The 26,693-nt window shown below is 45.8% G+C and overlaps 1 protein-coding gene across 1 annotated transcript; it reads left to right on the top strand.

Annotated features, from left to right (window-relative positions):
- On the top strand, positions 1-26,150 carry LOC120368534 (interferon-induced protein with tetratricopeptide repeats 2-like). The gene is made up of 2 exons (XM_039480695.1): positions 1-117; positions 23,282-26,150. Exons 1-2 carry the CDS (start codon positions 113-115, stop codon positions 24,576-24,578), a joined length of 1,302 nt encoding a protein of 433 aa, XP_039336629.1. The 5' UTR covers positions 1-112; the 3' UTR covers positions 24,579-26,150.
- Positions 26,151-26,693: the final 543 nt, after the last annotated feature.

Below are 26,693 nucleotides of genomic sequence, written 5' to 3'. Positions count from 1 at the left end.
CAGAACTTGGGTCTCTCCCAGAACCGGGCACTTCTCCAGCTTGGGAAGGAAACCAGTGCGGGGAAAGGAGCCGTCACCTCCCCTGGCTGGGCTGGGGACTCAGCTGATCACAATGAGGTAGGAGCTTTGGGGTCGCGGGGCGGGGGGGGGCATTTCCAGCAAGGACTCAATCCAGACACCTTTCCACTCCTCTCTGCACATTTCTGGGGCTGTAATTCTCCGGCTTTTATACCTCTGGGTCTGGGGGTGGGGGTCAATGTCATATAATTTTGCATCCGTGTTGAATCTCCAGGCTGGTGATTCACTGGGCTAAAGTGCGATCTCGGTCATTTAACATGAGTTAGCCATTCACATCCTTCTCCTGCAAGCTCACCTTTGTTGTGGAAAATTGACCACACGGTTGATTTTAGATCAGACAGCCTGAGGCACCTTTATTGATATACAAGCATGCATGCGTAACCCCACGCAAGAGGTGGCTGCCCTCCCTTCAACACATTTCACCAAGCTTATAAAGGCTAAAACCACAAAGCATCACTTACTAAAATTCCCTTATTTGGGATCATTACTGCAAATTAAGCAAGCTAGCTCAATTCTTTCCATATTGGGTTTTTCCTGTTATTGTACTTTGGAAGCTTCGTTGGTGGTCTGCCTATCTTTGGACTCCTGCTTGCGGTTACTTTAGCAAAAAAGCTCTTGCTAGACTCTGCATATTATCAGCTGGGCATCCCAGGGCCTCTTGGTTCCTCTTTTCTGGTTCCTTGTTCCCCCCGCCCCCTCCACGCCCTTCGATGCCCTTTATACAGACAAACATATTTTGCAGAAGTATTAAACCTGTTGCTCATATATGGCAATTATTTTAGGTACACTTTTGGGCCTAGTAGGGCAAGGGGTTAAGGCCTACAAATTACGCCAAGCAGCAACGGGGGGGGGGGGACATTGATCCCTATCGCCTTGCTGTAGCTGTCAGGAGAGCACCCCCTTCTCGCCAGCTGTCAGTTCCATTTCCCTTACATCCCGCAGCAGCATCCGACGTGGATTTTTCAGTGGTGCCAATGACACTGAGCATTTCCACAGCCATCTCTGTCGGCCCAACGCTTTCAAACACGCATTCAGCAGGAACATAACTGCACACTGGGAGACCTGTCATCCCCTCCCCCCGTCAGCTGGGGCTTGGGAGAGCTCTGGGACAGAGGGAGAACAGGGACAGTCCAGGTATAGAACAGCTAGTTTGGGTCACTTTTAGAGCATCCTAACATATATGAGGTTTTATTGGTCCTGTTTCCCCCCGGTGTACGTACAGGCGGGTGCATGGTGTAAAGGAGCCTGGCTGGTGAAAAATAGCAATTTTCAGAACATTGATAGCAGCTCCAGTGACCAGCGCTGCAGCTTGCAAGAACCAGGTGATGGGAGAGGCGGGGGGGGGGCAGGTTCATAAAAACAGCCAGACTGGGTCAGACCAAAGGTCTGTCGGAGAAAAACTCAGTTCTCGCTTTTTGTTTGGGTGCAGCAAAATCAAATACTTTATTATTTCTCCAGTAATTACAATGGAGGGAGAGAGTGCCATAGGACACAGGGTCGCTCCAGTCCTGGACAGGTCTCTCAACTGGTAAACAATTACAACAAGCCTTTATACTTTTGTTACAGACAATAACTAGCAATAATACAGACAATAGAGAGCAACAACTACATTTTGTTTATACATAAGCCATTCTGCTATCTTGTTTGTCTCACTCCTAAGAAAAGCAAGCCTGATTATTTGGTTATCAGTTACAAGGTCATAGTAACTTTGTACACAGTTCTTGTCCTCTCGCCTCGCACTATCCTTGCTTCTACAAGTCTCACGTCATTAGGGTTACAGTATGGCCTGACTCTTGCTAACTGACTGACATGCATTAAAATCCCCTTCAAATCCTTGTTAATTATTTCCCTGCTTCCACACTCCCCCCTTTTGTACTTCTAGTACAACAAATAATTTCAAATCTCTATTTGCATTAATTCGTGGATTTCAGATTCTACATCAGATGTTTCAACCTTAGGGGTTGTACAATTTTGGGTACAAAGCACAAGACATCATACTTAGTACATAAAGTAAACACTCTATAAGCTGTATGAAAGGCATTCTTTTCAGCTTGATATATATTCTGAAGCATGTGAATTTGCCCTTGCAATTCAGAGATTCTTTAAACCTCTGGTAACAATGAAAGCAAATTTTGAAACCAATCAGGCACTACTCTGGTCCAATTAAAATATACCTGAAATCTAAGAGCTACTTGCAACATTCTATCTGCAGGCCAGTAAATGATATAATTGCCTGCAGCAGTGGTAAGATCAATATGTATATCTTGCAATGTGATGGCTTTAACGTACACACAGCTATCATTAGCTTGAAAAAGTGGGTGTCCGTCAGGGGTTCCTTGACCTCCACCCTCTCAGCAAATATTGTCATAAACAGTGACAACTTCCCCTGGCTTCAGTTTATAGATACACTGAGCTGTGGTGGTTCTAACGGCCAAAATGTCCATTGACTCTCTATTCTTATCCAAAATGTCAGATGTTATTTTAGGGGTACTGTCTATAAATCAGGTAGGTATACCAGGTGGTCTAATTTCCCAGATGTCTCGGTAAATAATTACAGTCCCACATGCATCCTCCCCAGGGACCCAGCAGGATTCGGTATGTGGGAGCCCACACCCACCCTAACCGGTCCATATGCTTGGAAGGAGCACTGTGAATGTCCACACTTCCATCCAGAAAGTGTCCAAGTATGTTTCCATGACCATAGATCAGATGGTACTCTGATGTGTCTGGAAGGGCAGTGGGCCAAGTCTGGTCTAGATCCCACTGCAATGCCTTCCCAGCCTCAGTGATATTCAATACCATCTCTGTCAGTAACTTCTGGGTCATAGAACTAAGGGTGGAAATGACATGTAACTCACCAACTCCAGACGAGCCCCGAACATTGTCGGAGAAAAACTCAGTTCTCGCTTTTGTTTGGGTGCAGCAAAATCAAATACTTTATTATTTCTCCAGTAATTACAATGGAGGAGAGAGTGCCATAGGACACAGGGTCGCTCCAGTCCTGGACAGGTCTCTCAACTGGTAAACAATTACAACAAGCCTTTATACTTTTGTTACAGACAATAACTAGCAATAATACAGACAATAGAGAGCAACAACTACATTTTGTTTATACATAAGCCATTCTGCTATCTTGTTTGTCTCACTCCTAAGAAAAGCAAGCCTGATTATTTGGTTATCAGTTACAAGGTCATAGTAACTTTGTACACAGTTCTTGTCCTCTCGCCTCGCACTATCCTTGCTTCTACAAGTCTCACGTCATTAGGGTTACAGTATGGCCTGACTCTTGCTAACTGACTGACATGCATTAAAATCCCCTTCAAATCCTTGTTAATTATTTCCCTGCTTCCACACTCCCCCCTTTTGTACTTCTAGTACAACAAATAATTTCAAATCTCTATTTGCATTAATTCGTGGATTTCAGATTCTACATCAGATGTTTCAACCTTAGGGGTTGTACAATTTTGGGTACAAAGCACAAGACATCATACTTAGTACATAAAGTAAACACTCTATAAGCTGTATGAAAGGCATTCTTTTCAGCTTGATATATATTCTGAAGCATGTGAATTTGCCCTTGCAATTCAGAGATTCTTTAAACCTCTGGTAACAATGAAAGCAAATTTTGAAACCAATCAGGCACTACTCTGGTCCAATTAAAATATACCTGAAATCTAAGAGCTACTTGCAACATTCTATCTGCAGGCCAGTAAATGATATAATTGCCTGCAGCAGTGGTAAGATCAATATGTATATCTTGCAATGTGATGGCTTTAACGTACACACAGCTATCATTAGCTTGAAAAAGTGGGTGTCCCGTCAGGGTAGTTCCTTGACCTCCACCCTCTCAGCAAATATTGTCATAAACAGTGACAACTTCCCCTGGCTTCAGTTTATAGATACACTGAGCTGTGGTGGTTCTAACGGCCAAAATGTCCATTGACTCTCTATTCTTATCCAAAATGTCAGATGTTATTTTAGGGGTGCTGTCTATAAATCAGGTAGGTATACCAGGTGGTCTAATTTCCCAGATGTCTCGGTAAATAATTACAGTCCCACATGCATCTTCCCCAGGGACCCAGCAGGATTCGGTATGTGGGAGCCCACACCCACCCTAACCGGTCCATATGCTTGGAAGGAGCACTGTGAATGTCCACACTTCCATCCAGAAAGTGTCCAAGTATGTTTCCATGACCATAGATCAGATGGTACTCCTGATGTGTCTGGAAGGGCAGTGGGCCAAGTCTGGTCTAGATCCCACTGCAATGCCTTCCCAGCCTCAGTGATATTCAGTACCATCTCTGTCAGTAACTTCTGGGTCATAGAACTAAGGGTGGAAATGACATGTAACTCACCAACTCCAGACGAGCACCAAATTGTCGGAGAAAAACTCAGTTCTCGCTTTTGTTTGGGTGCAGCAAAATCAAATACTTTATTATTTCTCCAGTAATTACAATGGAGGGAGAGAGTGCCATAGGACACAGGGTCGCTCCAGTCCTGGACAGGTCTCTCAACTGGTAAACAATTACAACAAGCCTTTATACTTTTGTTACAGACAATAACTAGCAATAATACAGACAATAGAGAGCAACAACTACATTTTGTTTATACATAAGCCATTCTGCTATCTTGTTTGTCTCACTCCTAAGAAAAGCAAGCCTGATTATTTGGTTATCAGTTACAAGGTCATAGTAACTTTGTACACAGTTCTTGTCCTCTCGCCTCGCACTATCCTTGCTTCTACAAGTCTCACGTCATTAGGGTTACAGTATGGCCTGACTCTTGCTAACTGACTGACATGCATTAAAATCCCCTTCAAATCCTTGTTAATTATTTCCCTGCTTCCACACTCCCCCCTTTTGTACTTCTAGTACAACAAATAATTTCAAATCTCTATTTGCATTAATTCGTGGATTTCAGATTCTACATCAGATGTTTCAACCTTAGGGGTTGTACAATTTTGGGTACAAAGCACAAGACATCATACTTAGTACATAAAGTAAACACTCTATAAGCTGTATGAAAGGCATTCTTTTCAGCTTGATATATATTCTGAAGCATGTGAATTTGCCCTTGCAATTCAGAGATTCTTTAAACCTCTGGTAACAATGAAAGCAAATTTTGAAACCAATCAGGCACTACTCTGGTCCAATTAAAATATACCTGAAATCTAAGAGCTACTTGCAACATTCTATCTGCAGGCCAGTAAATGATATAATTGCCTGCAGCAGTGGTAAGATCAATATGTATATCTTGCAATGTGATGGCTTTAACGTACACACAGCTATCATTAGCTTGAAAAAGTGGGTGTCCCGTCAGGGTAGTTCCTTGACCTCCACCCTCTCAGCAAATATTGTCATAAACAGTGACAACTTCCCCTGGCTTCAGTTTATAGATACACTGAGCTGTGGTGGTTCTAACGGCCAAAATGTCCATTGACTCTCTATTCTTATCCAAAATGTCAGATGTTATTTTAGGGGTGCTGTCTATAAATCAGGTAGGTATACCAGGTGGTCTAATTTCCCAGATGTCTCGGTAAATAATTACAGTCCCACATGCATCTTCCCCAGGGACCCAGCAGGATTCGGTATGTGGGAGCCCACACCCACCCTAACCGGTCCATATGCTTGGAAGGAGCACTGTGAATGTCCACACTTCCATCCAGAAAGTGTCCAAGTATGTTTCCATGACCATAGATCAGATGGTACTCCTGATGTGTCTGGAAGGGCAGTGGGCCAAGTCTGGTCTAGATCCCACTGCAATGCCTTCCCAGCCTCAGTGATATTCAGTACCATCTCTGTCAGTAACTTCTGGGTCATAGAACTAAGGGTGGAAATGACATGTAACTCACCAACTCCAGACGAGCCCCCAAATTGTCGGAGAAAAACTCAGTTCTCGCTTTTTGTTTGGGTGCAGCAAAATCAAATACTTTATTATTTCTCCAGTAATTACAATGGAGGGAGAGAGTGCCATAGGACACAGGGTCGCTCCAGTCCTGGACAGGTCTCTCAACTGGTAAACAATTACAACAAGCCTTTATACTTTTGTTACAGACAATAACTAGCAATAATACAGACAATAGAGAGCAACAACTACATTTTGTTTATACATAAGCCATTCTGCTATCTTGTTTGTCTCACTCCTAAGAAAAGCAAGCCTGATTATTTGGTTATCAGTTACAAGGTCATAGTAACTTTGTACACAGTTCTTGACCTCTCGCCTCGCACTATCCTTGCTTCTACAAGTCTCACGTCATTAGGGTTACAGTATGGCCTGACTCTTGCTAACTGACTGACATGCATTAAAATCCCCTTCAAATCCTTGTTAATTATTTCCCTGCTTCCACACTCCCCCCTTTTGTACTTCTAGTACAACAAATAATTTCAAATCTCTATTTGCATTAATTCGTGGATTTCAGATTCTACATCAGATGTTTCAACCTTAGGGGTTGTACAATTTTGGGTACAAAGCACAAGACATCATACTTAGTACATAAAGTAAACACTCTATAAGCTGTATGAAAGGCATTCTTTTCAGCTTGATATATATTCTGAAGCATGTGAATTTGCCCTTGCAATTCAGAGATTCTTTAAACCTCTGGTAACAATGAAAGCAAATTTTGAAACCAATCAGGCACTACTCTGGTCCAATTAAAATATACCTGAAATCTAAGAGCTACTTGCAACATTCTATCTGCAGGCCAGTAAATGATATAATTGCCTGCAGCAGTGGTAAGATCAATATGTATATCTTGCAATGTGATGGCTTTAACGTACACACAGCTATCATTAGCTTGAAAAAGTGGGTGTCCCGTCAGGGTAGTTCCTTGACCTCCACCCTCTCAGCAAATATTGTCATAAACAGTGACAACTTCCCCTGGCTTCAGTTTATAGATACACTGAGCTGTGGTGGTTCTAACGGCCAAAATGTCCATTGACTCTCTATTCTTATCCAAAATGTCAGATGTTATTTTAGGGGTACTGTCTATAAATCAGGTAGGTATACCAGGTGGTCTAATTTCCCAGATGTCTCGGTAAATAATTACAGTCCCACATGCATCCTCCCCAGGGACCCAGCAGGATTCGGTATGTGGGAGCCCACACCCACCCTAACCGGTCCATATGCTTGGAAGGAGCACTGTGAATGTCCACACTTCCATCCAGAAAGTGTCCAAGTATGTTTCCATGACCATAGATCAGATGGTACTCCTGATGTGTCTGGAAGGGCAGTGGGCCAAGTCTGGTCTAGATCCCACTGCAATGCCTTCCCAGCCTCAGTGATATTCAATACCATCTCTGTCAGTAACTTCTGGGTCATAGAACTAAGGGTGGAAATGACATGTAACTCACCAACTCCAGACGAGCCCCGAACATTGTCGGAGAAAAACTCAGTTCTCGCTTTTTGTTTGGGTGCAGCAAAATCAAATACTTTATTATTTCTCCAGTAATTACAATGGAGGGAGAGAGTGCCATAGGACACAGGGTCGCTCCAGTCCTGGACAGGTCTCTCAACTGGTAAACAATTACAACAAGCCTTTATACTTTTGTTACAGACAATAACTAGCAATAATACAGACAATAGAGAGCAACAACTACATTTTGTTTATACATAAGCCATTCTGCTATCTTGTTTGTCTCACTCCTAAGAAAAGCAAGCCTGATTATTTGGTTATCAGTTACAAGGTCATAGTAACTTTGTACACAGTTCTTGTCCTCTCGCCTCGCACTATCCTTGCTTCTACAAGTCTCACGTCATTAGGGTTACAGTATGGCCTGACTCTTGCTAACTGACTGACATGCATTAAAATCCCCTTCAAATCCTTGTTAATTATTTCCCTGCTTCCACACTCCCCCCTTTTGTACTTCTAGTACAACAAATAATTTCAAATCTCTATTTGCATTAATTCGTGGATTTCAGATTCTACATCAGATGTTTCAACCTTAGGGGTTGTACAATTTTGGGTACAAAGCACAAGACATCATACTTAGTACATAAAGTAAACACTCTATAAGCTGTATGAAAGGCATTCTTTTCAGCTTGATATATATTCTGAAGCATGTGAATTTGCCCTTGCAATTCAGAGATTCTTTAAACCTCTGGTAACAATGAAAGCAAATTTTGAAACCAATCAGGCACTACTCTGGTCCAATTAAAATATACCTGAAATCTAAGAGCTACTTGCAACATTCTATCTGCAGGCCAGTAAATGATATAATTGCCTGCAGCAGTGGTAAGATCAATATGTATATCTTGCAATGTGATGGCTTTAACGTACACACAGCTATCATTAGCTTGAAAAGTGGGTGTCCGTCAGGGTAGTTCCTTGACCTCCACCCTCTCAGCAAATATTGTCATAAACAGTGACAACTTCCCCTGGCTTCAGTTTATAGATACACTGAGCTGTGGTGGTTCTAACGGCCAAAATGTCCATTGACTCTCTATTCTTATCCAAAATGTCAGATGTTATTTTAGGGGTGCTGTCTATAAATCAGGTAGGTATACCAGGTGGTCTAATTTCCCAGATGTCTCGGTAAATAATTACAGTCCCACATGCATCTTCCCCAGGGACCCAGCAGGATTCGGTATGTGGGAGCCCACACCCACCCTAACCGGTCCATATGCTTGGAAGGAGCACTGTGAATGTCCACACTTCCATCCAGAAAGTGTCCAAGTATGTTTCCATGACCATAGATCAGATGGTACTCCTGATGTGTCTGGAAGGGCAGTGGGCCAAGTCTGGTCTAGATCCCACTGCAATGCCTTCCCAGCCTCAGTGATATTCAGTACCATCTCTGTCAGTAACTTCTGGGTCATAGAACTAAGGGTGGAAATGACATGTAACTCACCAACTCCAGACGAGCCCCCAAATTGTCGGAGAAAAACTCAGTTCTCGCTTTTTGTTTGGGTGCAGCAAAATCAAATACTTTATTATTTCTCCAGTAATTACAATGGAGGGAGAGAGTGCCATAGGACACAGGGTCGCTCCAGTCCTGGACAGGTCTCTCAACTGGTAAACAATTACAACAAGCCTTTATACTTTTGTTACAGACAATAACTAGCAATAATACAGACAATAGAGAGCAACAACTACATTTTGTTTATACATAAGCCATTCTGCTATCTTGTTTGTCTCACTCCTAAGAAAAGCAAGCCTGATTATTTGGTTATCAGTTACAAGGTCATAGTAACTTTGTACACAGTTCTTGTCCTCTCGCCTCGCACTATCCTTGCTTCTACAAGTCTCACGTCATTAGGGTTACAGTATGGCCTGACTCTTGCTAACTGACTGACATGCATTAAAATCCCCTTCAAATCCTTGTTAATTATTTCCCTGCTTCCACACTCCCCCCTTTTGTACTTCTAGTACAACAAATAATTTCAAATCTCTATTTGCATTAATTCGTGGATTTCAGATTCTACATCAGATGTTTCAACCTTAGGGGTTGTACAATTTTGGGTACAAAGCACAAGACATCATACTTAGTACATAAAGTAAACACTCTATAAGCTGTATGAAAGGCATTCTTTTCAGCTTGATATATATTCTGAAGCATGTGAATTTGCCCTTGCAATTCAGAGATTCTTTAAACCTCTGGTAACAATGAAAGCAAATTTTGAAACCAATCAGGCACTACTCTGGTCCAATTAAAATATACCTGAAATCTAAGAGCTACTTGCAACATTCTATCTGCAGGCCAGTAAATGATATAATTGCCTGCAGCAGTGGTAAGATCAATATGTATATCTTGCAATGTGATGGCTTTAACGTACACACAGCTATCATTAGCTTGAAAAAGTGGGTGTCCCGTCAGGGTAGTTCCTTGACCTCCACCCTCTCAGCAAATATTGTCATAAACAGTGACAACTTCCCCTGGCTTCAGTTTATAGATACACTGAGCTGTGGTGGTTCTAACGGCCAAAATGTCCATTGACTCTCTATTCTTATCCAAAATGTCAGATGTTATTTTAGGGGTGCTGTCTATAAATCAGGTAGGTATACCAGGTGGTCTAATTTCCCAGATGTCTCGGTAAATAATTACAGTCCCACATGCATCTTCCCCAGGGACCCAGCAGGATTCGGTATGTGGGAGCCCACACCCACCCTAACCGGTCCATATGCTTGGAAGGAGCACTGTGAATGTCCACACTTCCATCCAGAAAGTGTCCAAGTATGTTTCCATGACCATAGATCAGATGGTACTCCTGATGTGTCTGGAAGGGCAGTGGGCCAAGTCTGGTCTAGATCCCACTGCAATGCCTTCCCAGCCTCAGTGATATTCAGTACCATCTCTGTCAGTAACTTCTGGGTCATAGAACTAAGGGTGGAAATGACATGTAACTCACCAACTCCAGACGAGCCCCCAAATTGTCGGAGAAAAACTCAGTTCTCGCTTTTTGTTTGGGTGCAGCAAAATCAAATACTTTATTATTTCTCCAGTAATTACAATGGAGGAGAGAGTGCCATAGGACACAGGGTCGCTCCAGTCCTGGACAGGTCTCTCAACTGGTAAACAATTACAACAAGCCTTTATACTTTTGTTACAGACAATAACTAGCAATAATACAGACAATAGAGAGCAACAACTACATTTTGTTTATACATAAGCCATTCTGCTATCTTGTTTGTCTCACTCCTAAGAAAAGCAAGCCTGATTATTTGGTTATCAGTTACAAGGTCATAGTAACTTTGTACACAGTTCTTGACCTCTCGCCGCACTATCCTTGCTTCTACAAGTCTCACGTCATTAGGGTTACAGTATGGCCTGACTCTTGCTAACTGACTGACATGCATTAAAATCCCCTTCAAATCCTTGTTAATTATTTCCCTGCTTCCACACTCCCCCCTTTTGTACTTCTAGTACAACAAATAATTTCAAATCTCTATTTGCATTAATTCGTGGATTTCAGATTCTACATCAGATGTTTCAACCTTAGGGGTTGTACAATTTTGGGTACAAAGCACAAGACATCATACTTAGTACATAAAGTAAACACTCTATAAGCTGTATGAAAGGCATTCTTTTCAGCTTGATATATATTCTGAAGCATGTGAATTTGCCCTTGCAATTCAGAGATTCTTTAAACCTCTGGTAACAATGAAAGCAAATTTTGAAACCAATCAGGCACTACTCTGGTCCAATTAAAATATACCTGAAATCTAAGAGCTACTTGCAACATTCTATCTGCAGGCCAGTAAATGATATAATTGCCTGCAGCAGTGGTAAGATCAATATGTATATCTTGCAATGTGATGGCTTTAACGTACACACAGCTATCATTAGCTTGAAAAAGTGGGTGTCCCGTCAGGGTAGTTCCTTGACCTCCACCCTCTCAGCAAATATTGTCATAAACAGTGACAACTTCCCCTGGCTTCAGTTTATAGATACACTGAGCTGTGGTGGTTCTAACGGCCAAAATGTCCATTGACTCTCTATTCTTATCCAAAATGTCAGATGTTATTTTAGGGGTACTGTCTATAAATCAGGTAGGTATACCAGGTGGTCTAATTTCCCAGATGTCTCGGTAAATAATTACAGTCCCACATGCATCCTCCCCAGGGACCCAGCAGGATTCGGTATGTGGGAGCCCACACCCACCCTAACCGGTCCATATGCTTGGAAGGAGCACTGTGAATGTCCACACTTCCATCCAGAAAGTGTCCAATTATGTTTCCATGACCATAGATCAGATGGTACTCCTGATGTGTCTGGAAGGGCAGTGGGCCAAGTCTGGTCTAGATCCCACTGCAATGCCTTCCCAGCCTCAGTGATATTCAATACCATCTCTGTCAGTAACTTCTGGGTCATAGAACTAAGGGTGGAAATGACATGTAACTCACCAACTCCAGACGAGCCCCCAAATTGTCGGAGAAAAACTCAGTTCTCGCTTTTTGTTTGGGTGCAGCAAAATCAAATACTTTATTGTTTCTCCAGTAATTACAATGGAGGGAGAGAGTGCCATAGGACACAGGGTCGCTCCAGTCCTGGACAGGTCTCTCAACTGGTAAACAATTACAACAAGCCTTTATACTTTTGTTACAGACAATAACTAGCAATAATACAGACAATAGAGAGCAACAACTACATTTGTTTATACATAAGCCATTCTGCTATCTTGTTTGTCTCACTCCTAAGAAAAGCAAGCCTGAATATTTGGTTATCAGTTACAAGGTCATAGTAACTTTGTACACAGTTCTTCTCCTCTCGCCTCGCACTATCCTTGCTTCTACAAGTCTCACGTCATTAGGGTTACAGTATGGCCTGACTCTTGCTAACTGACTGACATGCATTAAAATCCCCTTCAAATCCTTGTTAATTATTTCCCTGCTTCCACACTCCCCCCTTTTGTACTTCTAGTACAACAAATAATTTCAAATCTCTATTTGCATTAATTTGTGGATTTCAGATTCTACATCAGATGTTTCAACCTTAGGGGTTGTACAATTTTGGGTACAAAGCACAAGACATCATACTTAGTACATAAAGTAAACACTCTATAAGCTGTATGAAAGGCATTCTTTTCAGCTTGATATATATTCTGAAGCATGTGAATTTGCCCTTGCAATTCAGAGATTCTTTAAACCTCTGGTAACAATGAAAGCAAATTTTGAAACCAATCAGGCACTACTCTGGTCCAATTAAAATATACCTGAAATCTAAGAGCTACTTGCAACATTCTATCTGCAGGCCAGTAAATGATATAATTGCCTGCAGCAGTGGTAAGATCAATATGTATATCTTGCAATGTGATGGCTTTAACGTACACACAGCTATCATTAGCTTGAAAAAGTGGGTGTCCCGTCAGGGTAGTTCCTTGACCTCCACCCTCTCAGCAAATATTGTCATAAACAGTGACAACTTCCCCTGGCTTCAGTTTATAGATACACTGAGCTGTGGTGGTTCTAACGGCCAAAATGTCCATTGACTCTCTATTCTTATCCAAAATGTCAGATGTTATTTTAGGGGTACTGTCTATAAATCAGGTAGGTATACCAGGTGGTCTAATTTCCCAGATGTCTCGGTAAATAATTACAGTCCCACATGCATCCTCCCCAGGGACCCAGCAGGATTCGGTATGTGGGAGCCCACACCCACCCTAACCGGTCCATATGCTTGGAAGGAGCACTGTGAATGTCCACACTTCCATCCAGAAAGTGTCCAATTATGTTTCCATGACCATAGATCAGATGGTACTCCTGAGGTGTCTGGAAGGGCAGTGGGCCAAGTCTGGTCTAGATCCCACTGCAATGCCTTCCCAGCCTCAGTGATATTCAATACCATCTCTGTCAGTAACTTCTGGGTCATAGAACTAAGGGTGGAAATGACATGTAACTCACCAACTCCAGACGAGCCCCCAAATTGTCGGAGAAAAACTCAGTTCTCGCTTTTTGTTTGGGTGCAGCAAAATCAAATACTTTATTGTTTCTCCAGTAATTACAATGGAGGGAGAGAGTGCCATAGGACACAGGGTCGCTCCAGTCCTGGACAGGTCTCTCAACTGGTAAACAATTACAACAAGCCTTTATACTTTTGTTACAGACAATAACTAGCAATAATACAGACAATAGAGAGCAACAACTACATTTTGTTTATACATAAGCCATTCTGCTATCTTGTTTGTCTCACTCCTAAGAAAAGCAAGCCTGAATATTTGGTTATCAGTTACAAGGTCATAGTAACTTTGTACACAGTTCTTGTCCTCTCACCTCGCACTATCCTTGCTTCTACAAGTCTCACGTCATTAGGGTTACAGTATGGCCTGACTCTTGCTAACTGACTGACATGCATTAAAATCCCCTTCAAATCCTTGTTAATTATTTCCCTGCTTCCACACTCCCCCCTTTTGTACTTCTAGTACAACAAATAATTTCAAATCTCTATTTGCATTAATTCGTGGATTTCAGATTCTACATCAGATGTTTCAACCTTAGGGGTTGTACAATTTTGGGTACAAAGCACAAGACATCATACTTAGTACATAAAGTAAACACTCTATAAGCTGTATGAAAGGCATTCTTTTCAGCTTGATATATATTCTGAAGCATGTGAATTTGCCCTTGCAATTCAGAGATTCTTTAAACCTCTGGTAACAATGAAAGCAAATTTTGAAACCAATCAGGCACTACTCTGGTCCAATTAAAATATACCTGAAAACTAAGATCTACTTGCAACATTCTATCTGCAGGCCAGTAAATGATATAATTGCCTGCAGCAGTGGTAAGATCAATATGTATATCTTGCAATGTGATGGCTTTAACGTACACACAGCTATCATTAGCTTGAAAAAGTGGGTGTCCCGTCAGGGTAGTTCCTTGACCTCCACCCTCTCAGCAAATATTGTCATAAACAGTGACAACTTCCCCTGGCTTCAGTTTATAGATACACTGAGCTGTGGTGGTTCTAACGGCCAAAATGTCCATTGACTCTCTATTCTTATCCAAAATGTCAGATGTTATTTTAGGGGTACTGTCTATAAATCAGGTAGGTATACCAGGTGGTCTAATTTCCCAGATGTCTCGGTAAATAATTACAGTCCCACATGCATCCTCCCCAGGGACCCAGCAGGATTCGGTATGTGGGAGCCCACACCCACCCTAACCGGTCCATGTGCTTGGAAGGAGCACTGTGAATGTCCACACTTCCATCCAGAAAGTGTCCAAGTATGTTTCCATGACCATAGATCAGATGGTACTCCTGATGTGTCTGGAAGGGCAGTGGGCCAAGTCTGGTCTAGATCCCACTGCAATGCCTTCCCAGCCTCAGTGATATTCAATACCATCTCTGTCAGTAACTTCTGGGTCATAGAACTAAGGGTGGAAATGACATGTAACTCACCAACTCCAGACGAGCCCCCAAATTGTCAGAGAAAAACTCAGTTCTCGCTTTTTGTTTGGGTGCAGCAAAATCAAATACTTTATTATTTCTCCAGTAATTACAATGTAGGGAGAGAGTGCCATAGGACACAGGGTCGCTCCAGTCCTGGACAGGTCTCTCAACTGGTAAACAATTACAACAAGCCTTTATACTTTTTTTACAGACAATAACTAGCAATAATACAGACAATAGAGAGCAACAACTACATTTTGTTTATACATAAGCCATTCTGCTATCTTGTTTGTCTCACTCCTAAGAAAAGCAAGCCTGAATATTTGGTTATCAGTTACAAGGTCATAGTAACTTTGTACACAGTTCTTGACCTCTCGCCTCGCACTATCCTTGCTTCTACAAGTCTCACGTCATTAGGGTTACAGTATGGCCTGACTCTTGCTAACTGACTGACATGCATTAAAATCCCCTTCAAATCCTTGTTAATTATTTCCCTGCTTCCACACTCCCCCCTTTTGTACTTCTAGTACAACAAATAATTTCAAATCTCTATTTGCATTAATTCGTGGATTTCAGATTCTACATCAGATGTTTCAACCTTAGGGGTTGTACAATTTTGGGTACAAAGCACAAGACATCATACTTAGTACATAAAGTAAACACTCTATAAGCTGTATGAAAGGCATTCTTTTCAGCTTGATATATATTCTGAAGCATGTGAATTTGCCCTTGCAATTCAGAGATTCTTTAAACCTCTGGTAACAATGAAAGCAAATTTTGAAACCAATCAGGCACTACTCTGGTCCAATTAAAATATACCTGAAATCTAAGAGCTACTTGCAACATTCTATCTGCAGGCCAGTAAATGATATAATTGCCTGCAGCAGTGGTAAGATCAATATGTATATCTTGCAATGTGATGGCTTTAACGTACACACAGCTATCATTAGCTTGAAAAAGTGGGTGTCCGTCAGGTAGTTCCTTGACCTCCACCCTCTCAGCAAATATTGTCATAAACAGTGACAACTTCCCCTGGCTTCAGTTTATAGATACACTGAGCTGTGGTGGTTCTAACGGCCAAAATGTCCATTGACTCTCTATTCTTATCCAAAATGTCAGATGTTATTTTAGGGGTACTGTCTATAAATCAGGTAGGTATACCAGGTGGTCTAATTTCCCAGATGTCTCGGTAAATAATTACAGTCCCACATGCATCCTCCCCAGGGACCCAGCAGGATTCGGTATGTGGGAGCCCACACCCACCCTAACCGGTCCATGTGCTTGGAAGGAGCACTGTGAATGTCCACACTTCCATCCAGAAAGTGTCCAAGTATGTTTCCATGACCATAGATCAGATGGTACTCCTGATGTGTCTGGAAGGGCAGTGGGCCAAGTCTGGTCTAGATCCCACTGCAATGCCTTCCCAGCCTCAGTGATATTCAATACCATCTCTGTCAGTAACTTCTGGGTCATAGAACTAAGGGTGGAAATGACATGTAACTCACCAACTCCAGACGAGCCCCCAAATTGTCAGAGAAAAACTCAGTTCTCGCTTTTTGTTTGGGTGCAGCAAAATCAAATACTTTATTATTTCTCCAGTAATTACAATGTAGGGAGAGAGTGCCATAGGACACAGGGTCGCTCCAGTCCTGGACAGGTCTCTCAACTGGTAAACAATTACAACAAGCCTTTATACTTTTTTTACAGACAATAACTAGCAATAATACAGACAATAGAGAGCAACAACTACATTTTGTTTATACATAAGCCATTCTGCTATCTTGTTTGTCTCACTCCTAAGAAAAGCAAGCCTGAATATTTGGTTATCAGTTACAAGGTCATAGTAACTTTGTACACAGTTCTTGACCTCTCGCCTCGCACTATCCTTGCTTCTACAAGTCTCACGTCATTAGGGTTACAGTATGGCCTGACTCTTGCTAACTGACTGACATGCATTAAAATCCCCTTCAAATCCTTGTTAATTATTTCCCTGCTTCCACACTCCCCCCTTTTGTACTTCTAGTACAACAAATAATTTCAAATCTCTATTTGCATTAATTCGTGGATTTCAGATTCTACATCAGATGTTTCAACCTTAGGGGTTGTACAATTTTGGGTACAAAGCACAAGACATCATACTTAGTACATAAAGTAAACACTCTATAAGCTGTATGAAAGGCATTCTTTTCAGCTTGATATATATTCTGAAGCATGTGAATTTGCCCTTGCAATTCAGAGATTCTTTAAACCTCTGGTAACAATGAAAGCAAATTTTGAAACCAATCAGGCACTACTCTGGTCCAATTAAAATATACCTGAAATCTAAGAGCTACTTGCAACATTCTATCTGCAGGCCAGTAAATGATATAATTGCCTGCAGCAGTGGTAAGATCAATATGTATATCTTGCAATGTGATGGCTTTAACGTACACACAGCTATCATTAGCTTGAAAAGTGGGTGTCCCGTCAGGGTAGTTCCTTGACCTCCACCCTCTCAGCAAATATTGTCATAAACAGTGACAACTTCCCCTGGCTTCAGTTTATAGATACACTGAGCTGTGGTGGTTCTAACGGCCAAAATGTCCATTGACTCTCTATTCTTATCCAAAATGTCAGATGTTATTTTAGGGTACTGTCTATAAATCAGGTAGGTATACCAGGTGGTCTAATTTCCCAGATGTCTCGGTAAATAATTACAGTCCCACATGCATCCTCCCAGGGACCCAGCAGGATTCGGTATGTGGAGCCCACACCCACCCTAACCGGTCCATGTGCTTGGAAGGAGCACTGTGAATGTCCACACTTCCATCCAGAAAGTGTCCAAGTATGTTTCCATGACCATAGATCAGATGGTACTCCTGATGTGTCTGGAAGGGCAGTGGGCCAAGTCTGGTCTAGATCCCACTGCAATGCCTTCCCAGCCTCAGTGATATTCAATACCATCTCTGTCAGTAACTTCTGGGTCATAGAACTAAGGGTGGAAATGACATGTAACTCACCAACTCCAGACGAGCCCCCAAATTGTCGGAGAAAAACTCAGTTCTCGCTTTTTGTTTGGGTGCAGCAAAATCAAATACTTTATTATTTCTCCAGTAATTACAATGGAGGGAGAGAGTGCCATAGGACACAGGGTCGCTCCAGTCCTGGACAGGTCTCTCAACTGGTAAACAATTACAACAAGCCTTTATACTTTTGTTACAGACAATAACTAGCAATAATACAGACAATAGAGAGCAACAACTACATTTTGTTTATACATAAGCCATTCTGCTATCTTGTTTGTCTCACTCCTAAGAAAAGCAAGCCTGATTATTTGGTTATCAGTTACAAGGTCATAGTAACTTTGTACACAGTTCTTGTCCTCTCGCCTTGCACTATCCTTGCTTCTACAAGTCTCACGTCATTAGGGTTACAGTATGGCCTGACTCTTGCTAACTGACTGACATGCATTAAAATCCCTTTCAAATCCTTGTTAATTATTTCCCTGCTTCCACAGGTCCATCCAGCCCAGTGTCCTCTCTTCCCACAGTAGCCAATGGCAGGTACCCCAGAGGGAATGAACAAAACAGGGAATCATCAAGTGATCCATTTCCTGTCCCTCATTCCCAGCTTCTGGCAAACAGAGGCTACAGGCTAGGGCAACATTTCTCCAGTACGGACATTGTGGCCGTATGCGTCCACCAGGGGCTTTTTGTGCAGCCACGACAGCTTCCGGGGCGGGGAGGCAAAGCATCGGCCCCTCCCTCTCCCTCCTTTTTGCTCCTGGATGCACCTCCCTGCACGGCCTCTGGAGAGAAGTGGGGCACAAGGCTGCAGGAGCAAAGTGAGTTCTTGACCCACCTTGGGGGTGGGGGGTTGGGCTGCAGGCTCCAGCAGCGGGACGTCAGAAACCTGGTTGTGCTGCCCCAGGCTCCAAGCACAGGGCAGTGGGTACTGACACCCCCCCACACACACACACACACCAGCTCCAGGGTTTCAGCCTCCAGCCCCTGCTTCCAGCTCGTGGCAACGGGTGCTGGCTCCTGGCTCCAGTCCCGGGCTCCAGCCACGCAGCCCTGGGTCAGCAGGCGCCGATCCCTGGCCCCACAGCAGTGAGCGCTGGCTGCAGCCACTCAATGGCAGGCGCTGACTCCTGGCTGCAGCCACACAGCCCCCAGCTCCGAGCTCCGGCCAGGCGGCAGTGGCAGGCGATAGCCCCGGGCACTGACCCACAGCTCCGGCTGCACTGCAGCGGGCTCCGATCCCTGACTCCGGCCACGCAGTCCCTGTCCCCAGCTTCGGGTTCGGACACTGAGCCTTGGCTGAATGGCAGCAGACACCAGGCCCTGGCTCTGGCCACGCAACAGTGGGGCTCATCTCTGATCCCCATCGCCCCAGCCCCCACTGCCTCCCACAGCCCCGAATCCATCCCCCCCATCACCCCAGGCCCCCACTGCCTCCCACAGCCCCGAATCCATCCCCCCCCTCACCCCAGGCCCCCACTGCCTCCCCCAGCCCCGAATCCATCCCCCCCATCACCCCAGGCCCCCACTGCCTCCCACAGCCCCAAATCCATCCCCATCCCCAGGCCCCCACTGCCTCCCACAGCCCCGAATCCATCCCCATCCCCAGGCCCCCACTGCCTCCCACAGCCCCGAATCCATCCCCATCACCCCAGGCCCCACTGCCTCCCACAGCCCTGAATCCATCCCCATCACCCCAGGCCCCCACTGCCTCCCACAGCCCCGAATCCATCCCCCATCACCCCAGGCCCCACTGCCTCCCACAGCCCCAATCCATCCCCATCACCCCAGGCCCCCACTGCCTCCCACAGCCCCAAATCCATCCCCATCCCCAGGCCCCACTGCCTCCCACAGCCCCGAATCCATCCCCATCACCCCAGGCCCCCACTGCCTCCCACAGCCCCGAATCCATCCCCATCACCCCAGGCCCCACTGCCTCCCACAGCCCCGAATCCATCCCCATCACCCCAGGCCCCACTGCCTCCCACAGCCCCGAATCCATCCCCATCACCCCAGGCCCCACTGCCTCCCACAGCCCTGAATCCATCCCCATCACCCCAGGCCCCACTGCCTCCCACAGCCCTGTATCCATTCCCACCCATTGCCCCTGGACTCCGTTGCCTTTCTGGCTTCACATCCACCCCCACACCCATTACCATGGGCCTCCACTGCCTCCTACTGCCCCAAATCCATCCCCGTCATCACCCCGAGCCCCCACTGTCTCCCACAACCCCAAATCCATCTTCCCTCCCACCGCCAGGACCCTGCAACCTGCCCTGGACCCGCATCCATCCCACCATTGCCCTGGCCCCCACTTCTTCCCACAGCTCCAAATCCATCCCCCCATCGCCCCAGCCCCTGCTGCCTCCCACAGCCCTGAATCCATTCCAACCCATTGCCCTTGGACCCCGCTGCCTTTCTGGTTTCGCGTCCACCTCCACACCCATTACCATGATTCCCCACTGCCTCCCCCAGCCCTGCATCCATCCCCCCATTGCCCCAGGCCCCCACTGCCTCCCACAGCCCCGAATCCATCCCCCCCATCACCCCAGGCCCCCACTGCCTCCCACAGCCCTGTATCCATTCCCACCCATTGCCCCTGGACTCCGTTGCCTTTCTGGCTTCACATCCACCCCCACACCCATTACCATGGGCCCCCACTGCCTCCTACTCCCCGAATCCATCCCCGTCATCACCCCGCCTGCAGCCTCCCCTGTCCCCGCATCCATCCCACCATCGCCTCTGGCCCCTGCTGCCTCCCTCTTTCAGCGCCCCCATCGAGGGCATAATGGGTCCTAGGGCTTGCTGAGAAAAGTGATATTAACAAACATGCAAGTGTCACGGATGCTCTGGAACTGCTCCCCACAAAGCCAGTCAGGACTTTGGGGAGCCTCCTCTCCCTCGGAGCAGACTGTCTGCAGGGCAAGAAGCTCACACGGCTTCACCTCCTGGGTCTCTCCTTGGAGCATTCAGCATCCTCTGCCCCTCTGTGCGCTTCCCACAGCAAGTCCTCCCAGTGGGGTCCTGGGGAAGCCACAGGGTCCTGCACCCCCACTTTGCAGTCAGATGTGACTCTCAGCCAGCCAGTAACACAGAGGTTTATTCGATGACAGGAACTGGGTTTAAACCAGAGCTTGTAGGTACCGCAAACCGGACCCCTCAGCCGGGTCCATTCTGGGGGGCAGTGAGCCAGACACCCACGTCTGCCCTCACTCCTCATCCCCAGCCAGATCCAGACTGAAACCCCTCCAGCCTCTCCTCCTCTGCTCAGCTCCTTCCCCGGGCCAGGAGGTCACCTGACCTCTTTGTCTCCAACACCTTAGTTGGCACCTTGCAGAGGAGGGGTCCAGGCCGTCAGTTGCTAGGTGACAGAGTGTCAGGCATTTAGGTGCACTGGCCCCTTCCTCTGCAGCAACCACACACCCTGATCCCACCACCTAGATATTAACAACTGCAGAGAGGACACTGAGGCACCAACACCGTATTCAGAGCAAACATTAAGAACGTTCCCAGTTCGTCACAGCAAGTATCACTTTTCACAGCAGACTTACTAGCTCTCTATGAAAAGTGATACCTGTATGTTTGTTAATATCACGTAACGCTTTCCATAGCCTCCCAAGCAGCTACTAAGTGTGCTGTGATATTCACAAATATACAAACATCACTTTTCACAGCAAGCCCCAGGACCCATTAAGCCCTGCATGGGGGGGAGGGGGGCGCGAAGGGGGATGCAGCATTATTTTTGTTATTGACTCTGCCAAAAAACCCTACAAATATAAATTACAATTATTTGGATGTAAATCTCAGCCTATTTAATTGCTTTTCCTAAAGTTAATTAAGTATTTTAGGAAAAAAGTGTCAGTGCGGCCACCAGTGAGAGTTGATATCTGCACTCTGAAGCCACCAAAAATGTGTTGTGAGAACCCCTGGGCTAGGGATACAATCCCTGCCCATCCTGGCTAATAGCCATTGATGGACCTGTCTTTTATGAATTTATCCAGTTCTTTTTTTAATCCTGTCATAATCTTGGCCTTCACACCATCCTCTGGCAAAGAGTTCCACAGGTTGACTGTGAGTTGTGTGAAGAAATAAGAACATAAGAATGGCCCTACTGGGTCACACCAAAGGTCCATCTAGCCCAGTATCCTGTCTTCTGACAGTGGCCAATGCCAGGTGCCCCAGAGGGATGAACAGAACAGGGAATCATCAAGTGATCCATCCCCTGTCGCTCATTCCCAGCTTCTGGCAAACAGAGGCTGGGGACTCCATCCCTGTCCACCCTGGCTAATAGCCATTGATGGACCTATCCTTCATGAATTTATCTAGTTCTCTTTTGAACCCTGGTAGTGTCTCGTCCGTCACAACATCCTCTGACAAGGAGTTCCACAGGTTGACTGTGCGTTGTGTGAAGAAATACTTCCCTTTGTTTCCTTCGCCAGAAGCTGGGATTGGGTGACAGAGCATTGATCACTTGATGATAACCTGTCTGTTCATTCCCTTTGGGGCACCTGCCATTGGCCACTGTTGGAAGACAGGATACTGGGCTTGATGGACCTTTGGTCTGACCCAGTATGGCCATTCTTATGTTCTTATGTTTTAAACCTGCTGGATATTAATTTCATTTGGTGACCCCTAGTTCTTGTGTTATGAGAAGGAGTAAATAACACTTCCTTATTTACTTTCTCCACACCAGCCATGATTTTATAGACCTCTATCATATCCCCCCTTAGTCGTTGCTTTTCCAAGCTGAAAAGTCCCCGTCTTATTCATCTCTCCTCACACGGAAGCCATTCCAGACCCCTAATCATTTTGCTTTTCTGAATCTTTTCCAATTCCAATATATCTTTTTTGAGATGGGGTGACCACATCTGCACGCAGGATGCACGGCAGGGGCAGGGTCTCGATTGCCTCAATTAAATGTCTGGAGAAAGAATATTTATATTTTGCCATTCCTCAGAATCTCCCCATTACATTTCTCTCCTGCCTGCTGACTAGAGTGGGCCCCGTTCCCATGGATACTAAGGGTAGGCAGTCACAGGTGTGTCTAGCTCAGTGGGATAGAAACACGAGTACGTATCCGGGAGGCAGATGGGCTCGCGGCTCCCACGCCGCCATGCATCACTGCTGTTTTCAGCTGTGGTAGCTAGGTTACAGCTAGTGTGGGTAGGGCAGCCCATGCTGTGATCACACCTCTCACTGCAGGGTAGACACACCCTGTGGCCATTCACAGCACCCTGGCCGTGTGAAGGGGCCTGTACATTTACACTCACAGTACGCTGTCAGAGTGTTGTGAAATAGACTTTGTGTAAATGATTGTAGCGTGCAGTGGAAATTCATTCAGCCCAGATGGAGTCTCATTTCCCCCTCTCTTTGCAGCCCCCTGTGTCTGAAGGAGAAGCTGCAGGCCCTCCAGTGCCACTTCACCTGGAACTTTGAAATCAGAGACAAGGTAGATGCAGCTCACATCCTCCAAACTCTGGCTCTCAGGATTGCCCACACTCACTACCAGAACCAGCCTACGCTCCTTGCCATGCAGGCTTATCTCTGCCACCTGCAAGGGCAATATGAAGACGCTCTGCAAAGCCTTAGAGAAGCCGAGGAGATTCTGCAAAGAGATCACCCAGATAACTTCCCCCGGCAGGTCCTGGTCATTTACGGAAACTACGCCTGGATCTATTATCACTTGGCCCACTATGATTTGGTTGAGCTTTACCTGGAGAAGGTTAGAAAGATCTGCAGCTCCCTGAAGAGCTGCTCTCAATATGCAGCTCAGATCCCTGAGATACATGCACAGAAAGGCTGGTCTCTCCTGGCAGCAGGCTTCCGCAATGGCGGAGAAGCCACAGAGTGTTTCCAAATGGCATTAAGAGAAGACAAAGCAAATGGGGAATTTCTTGCTGGGTTGGCAATCGCAGCCTTCGCATCATGGAGTCACTCTCACAATTCTGTATTTTGGAATGCTGCCAGAGAGAAGTTGGGTGCCATTATCCATGAACAGCAGCAAAACTATGAAGCTAAGGTGTATTTAGCCAAGATCCTTAAGAGGACGGATAGACAGCAAGCCAAAGCCCTCATTGAAGATGTTGTCCAGAATAGCCTGGACCCTGAGGTCCTGAGAAATGCAGCCAAGTTCTTTCAGCCAGAATTCCCACAACAAGCAATTGCTATCCTACAGAGAGCAGTATCGCTGAATCCCACTTATCATCTCCTTCACTATGACCTTGGCATCTGCTACAAGAAACAGCTGGAGGAGGCCAAATCAGGCAGAAGAGAAGAAATATTGGCAGCAGCTATTGAGGCCTTCAAAAAGGCTGTGCAGAAAGATCCAACCTCTGTGTTTGCAAAGCTGGCTTTAGCTGAAATGTATGGGGAAAATACACCTCACTACCAAGAAGAGATTTATCTCAATCTCATGAGTGAAATGCCCAGCCTCAGCAAGAGGTGTCAGCAGGCGGTCTACCTTCACTGGGGGGATTTCCTCTTCTACAAGCAGAAGTCACTGTGGGAGGCAGCTAAGGCGTACAAAGCAGGTTTCGCCATTCCAGACAACTACCTGGAGAGGCAACAACTGAAAAAAAGGTTGAAAGAGATGGCAGGAGAATTCCAGCAGAGCTCCCAGACCACCGAGGCTGAGGCCATACATGAGTTCATTCAACAGAATGAAAGTCCATGAGACACTATAAAGTTCACTGGTGGCAACAAAAAAGCAGGAGACTGGAGATGTGGAGAAAATGGGGGATCCTTCCCCTTCCCTGGACACACCAAGACCTCCTTCTGAAGCGAGTCACTTTTCCCACCTGTATAACAATGACAATCATATTGCAAATGATTCTGGGTCCCCTGAATAGTTCAGACCACAGCACATCCTGCCGCTGCTTCTTATAATTGTCCATGAATATAGCAAAGAGGCTTGTGGCACCTTATAGACTAACAGACGTTTTGGAGCATGAACTTTCGTGGGTATACCCACTTCGTTGGATGCATGCTCCAAAAACTCTTTGCTGCTTTTACAGATCCAGACTAACGCGGCTACCCCTCTGATACTTGACTCCATGAATATAGGTTTTGTGAAGTTTCAGTTCCCTGCAAAAGGCACAGGACGGGAAGCAAAAAAAAGAGTTGCCTGGGGAAGCCGGTGGGGCAGGAAGGAGGCTCTTTCTCAAGCGAGTGAGAAGGTTGCTGCCTACTGAGCTGTGACTTTAAGTACAGCAGCAGTCAGGATCTCTCTCTCCCTAACAGCAGGGCCGAGCTGTCAGCCTGTGGCAGCTGCTGACACTAGTGAGTGCGTTGTTGTCGGGGTTTGTTGTTCTGATGGGGAGCACACTCGCAGACACACAGAGCTAGGCTCCTACTTTCAGCCGTGACAGCAAAAAGGAGTTAGGGTGGGAAACTAGTGTCAGGGACACTCACCTGATCTCCGTCATCAGGTCCTTGTCGGAGGAGGCCTCTGATCCAGCTCAGCTGGGAATCAATCATCCGGCAGCCTCACTTGTGGAGAAATTAAGGTAGAAGGTTTCCAATTACCACCTCCCCGTGCTTGCCTGTGTGTGTGTATGTTAGGTGAAGGCTCTGTTGTTATTCCCCCCCTTCCCTTCCTCCCTTTACATCCTCCCCTAGTAATTAAAGGAAGGTTTACATTCAAACAGCAGGGTGGGTGGCGTTCTTCCTGAGCAAACTCTGACAGGTGGGTGAGGAGGGGGCCTGCAAGGGATTAGTAACCTGTCAATCTCTGATTCAGAGCCTTCAGGAAGGGATGCTGCTCAGAAGCAGAACCCTTGGGGTGTTTGGGTTACAGGACTGTGGTAGCACCTAGGAGCCCCACACGACATGGACCAGGACCCCATTGCGTCTGGCCCCAAAGAGTCTACAGTCTGCAACAAGAGACAACAGGAGGAAACCAGCAGGCAGACGGGGGAGCACAGGCAGACAATACTGGTCAACAAAATGGACAGTTGTCTCAGCCCACCAGCTACCCAGCCACTGTCAAGTGTTTTGTAAGCAACACCGCAGAGGGGAGTTTAGCTTCTGATAGTTTCTACTCAGAGGGGATGGTGCGACCAACCTTGCGTCTAAGCAAGCCTACCTCCCAGCTCTGCTGCCTTCTAACATCCACGCAGCAAATAGGTGTGGAGTTTCTTCTAACAGCCTTTGTATTTGCATAGCTGAGTGTCTACAGTGTGTCTGTATCATTATTCCCATCTTTGCTTTCCACATGGACTCTTCATGGCACACAGAGCCCCTGGTATAGGAGGGAACAGCAGAAGGGAGGCGGGGGCATCCAGCGACCCTGGCATGAAAGAAAAGGGAGTTGCCCCTTCCTCAACCACAGTCTAAGGACCTGATCCTGATCCTGCAGAAATCAGGGCAGCGGGTGGGGTTGCCACTGACGACAGCGGGAGCAGAAAGTCCCCTGTGTCAGACACACTCAGTCCATCGGCCGAGGATCCCAGCTCAAGGAGGAGCCAAGCTCTCGCTGCGAACGGGATGGATGCAGAGAGGCTTCCTGGAGGTCGGAGAGAGGGATTTATGGGAGGAAAGGGAGGGCACTCAGCATGCAGGGAGGGGCAGCAATAGAAACCCTCCTGCCTGCTCTCCTGTAGGAGCAGCATAGGCTGACCCTACATCCCGTTTTTACCGGGACAGTCCCTTTTTTAAGCCCTCCCTGGCCCTCCTGACTTTTTTGACAAAAGTGGCCATTTATCCCATTTTCTCTTGCTAACTGATCAAGTTGGCAAGAGCAAACGGGACAAATGCCCAGGTTTGTTAAAAAGTGGGGTGCAGTACGGAG

Source organism: Mauremys reevesii, linkage group 1 (assembly GCF_016161935.1).
Source record: "Mauremys reevesii isolate NIE-2019 linkage group 1, ASM1616193v1, whole genome shotgun sequence".
Taxonomy (NCBI): Eukaryota; Metazoa; Chordata; order Testudines; family Geoemydidae; genus Mauremys; species Mauremys reevesii.
Note: the sequence above shows the minus strand (reverse complement) of the source record. Positions and strands in the feature narration are given on the sequence as shown.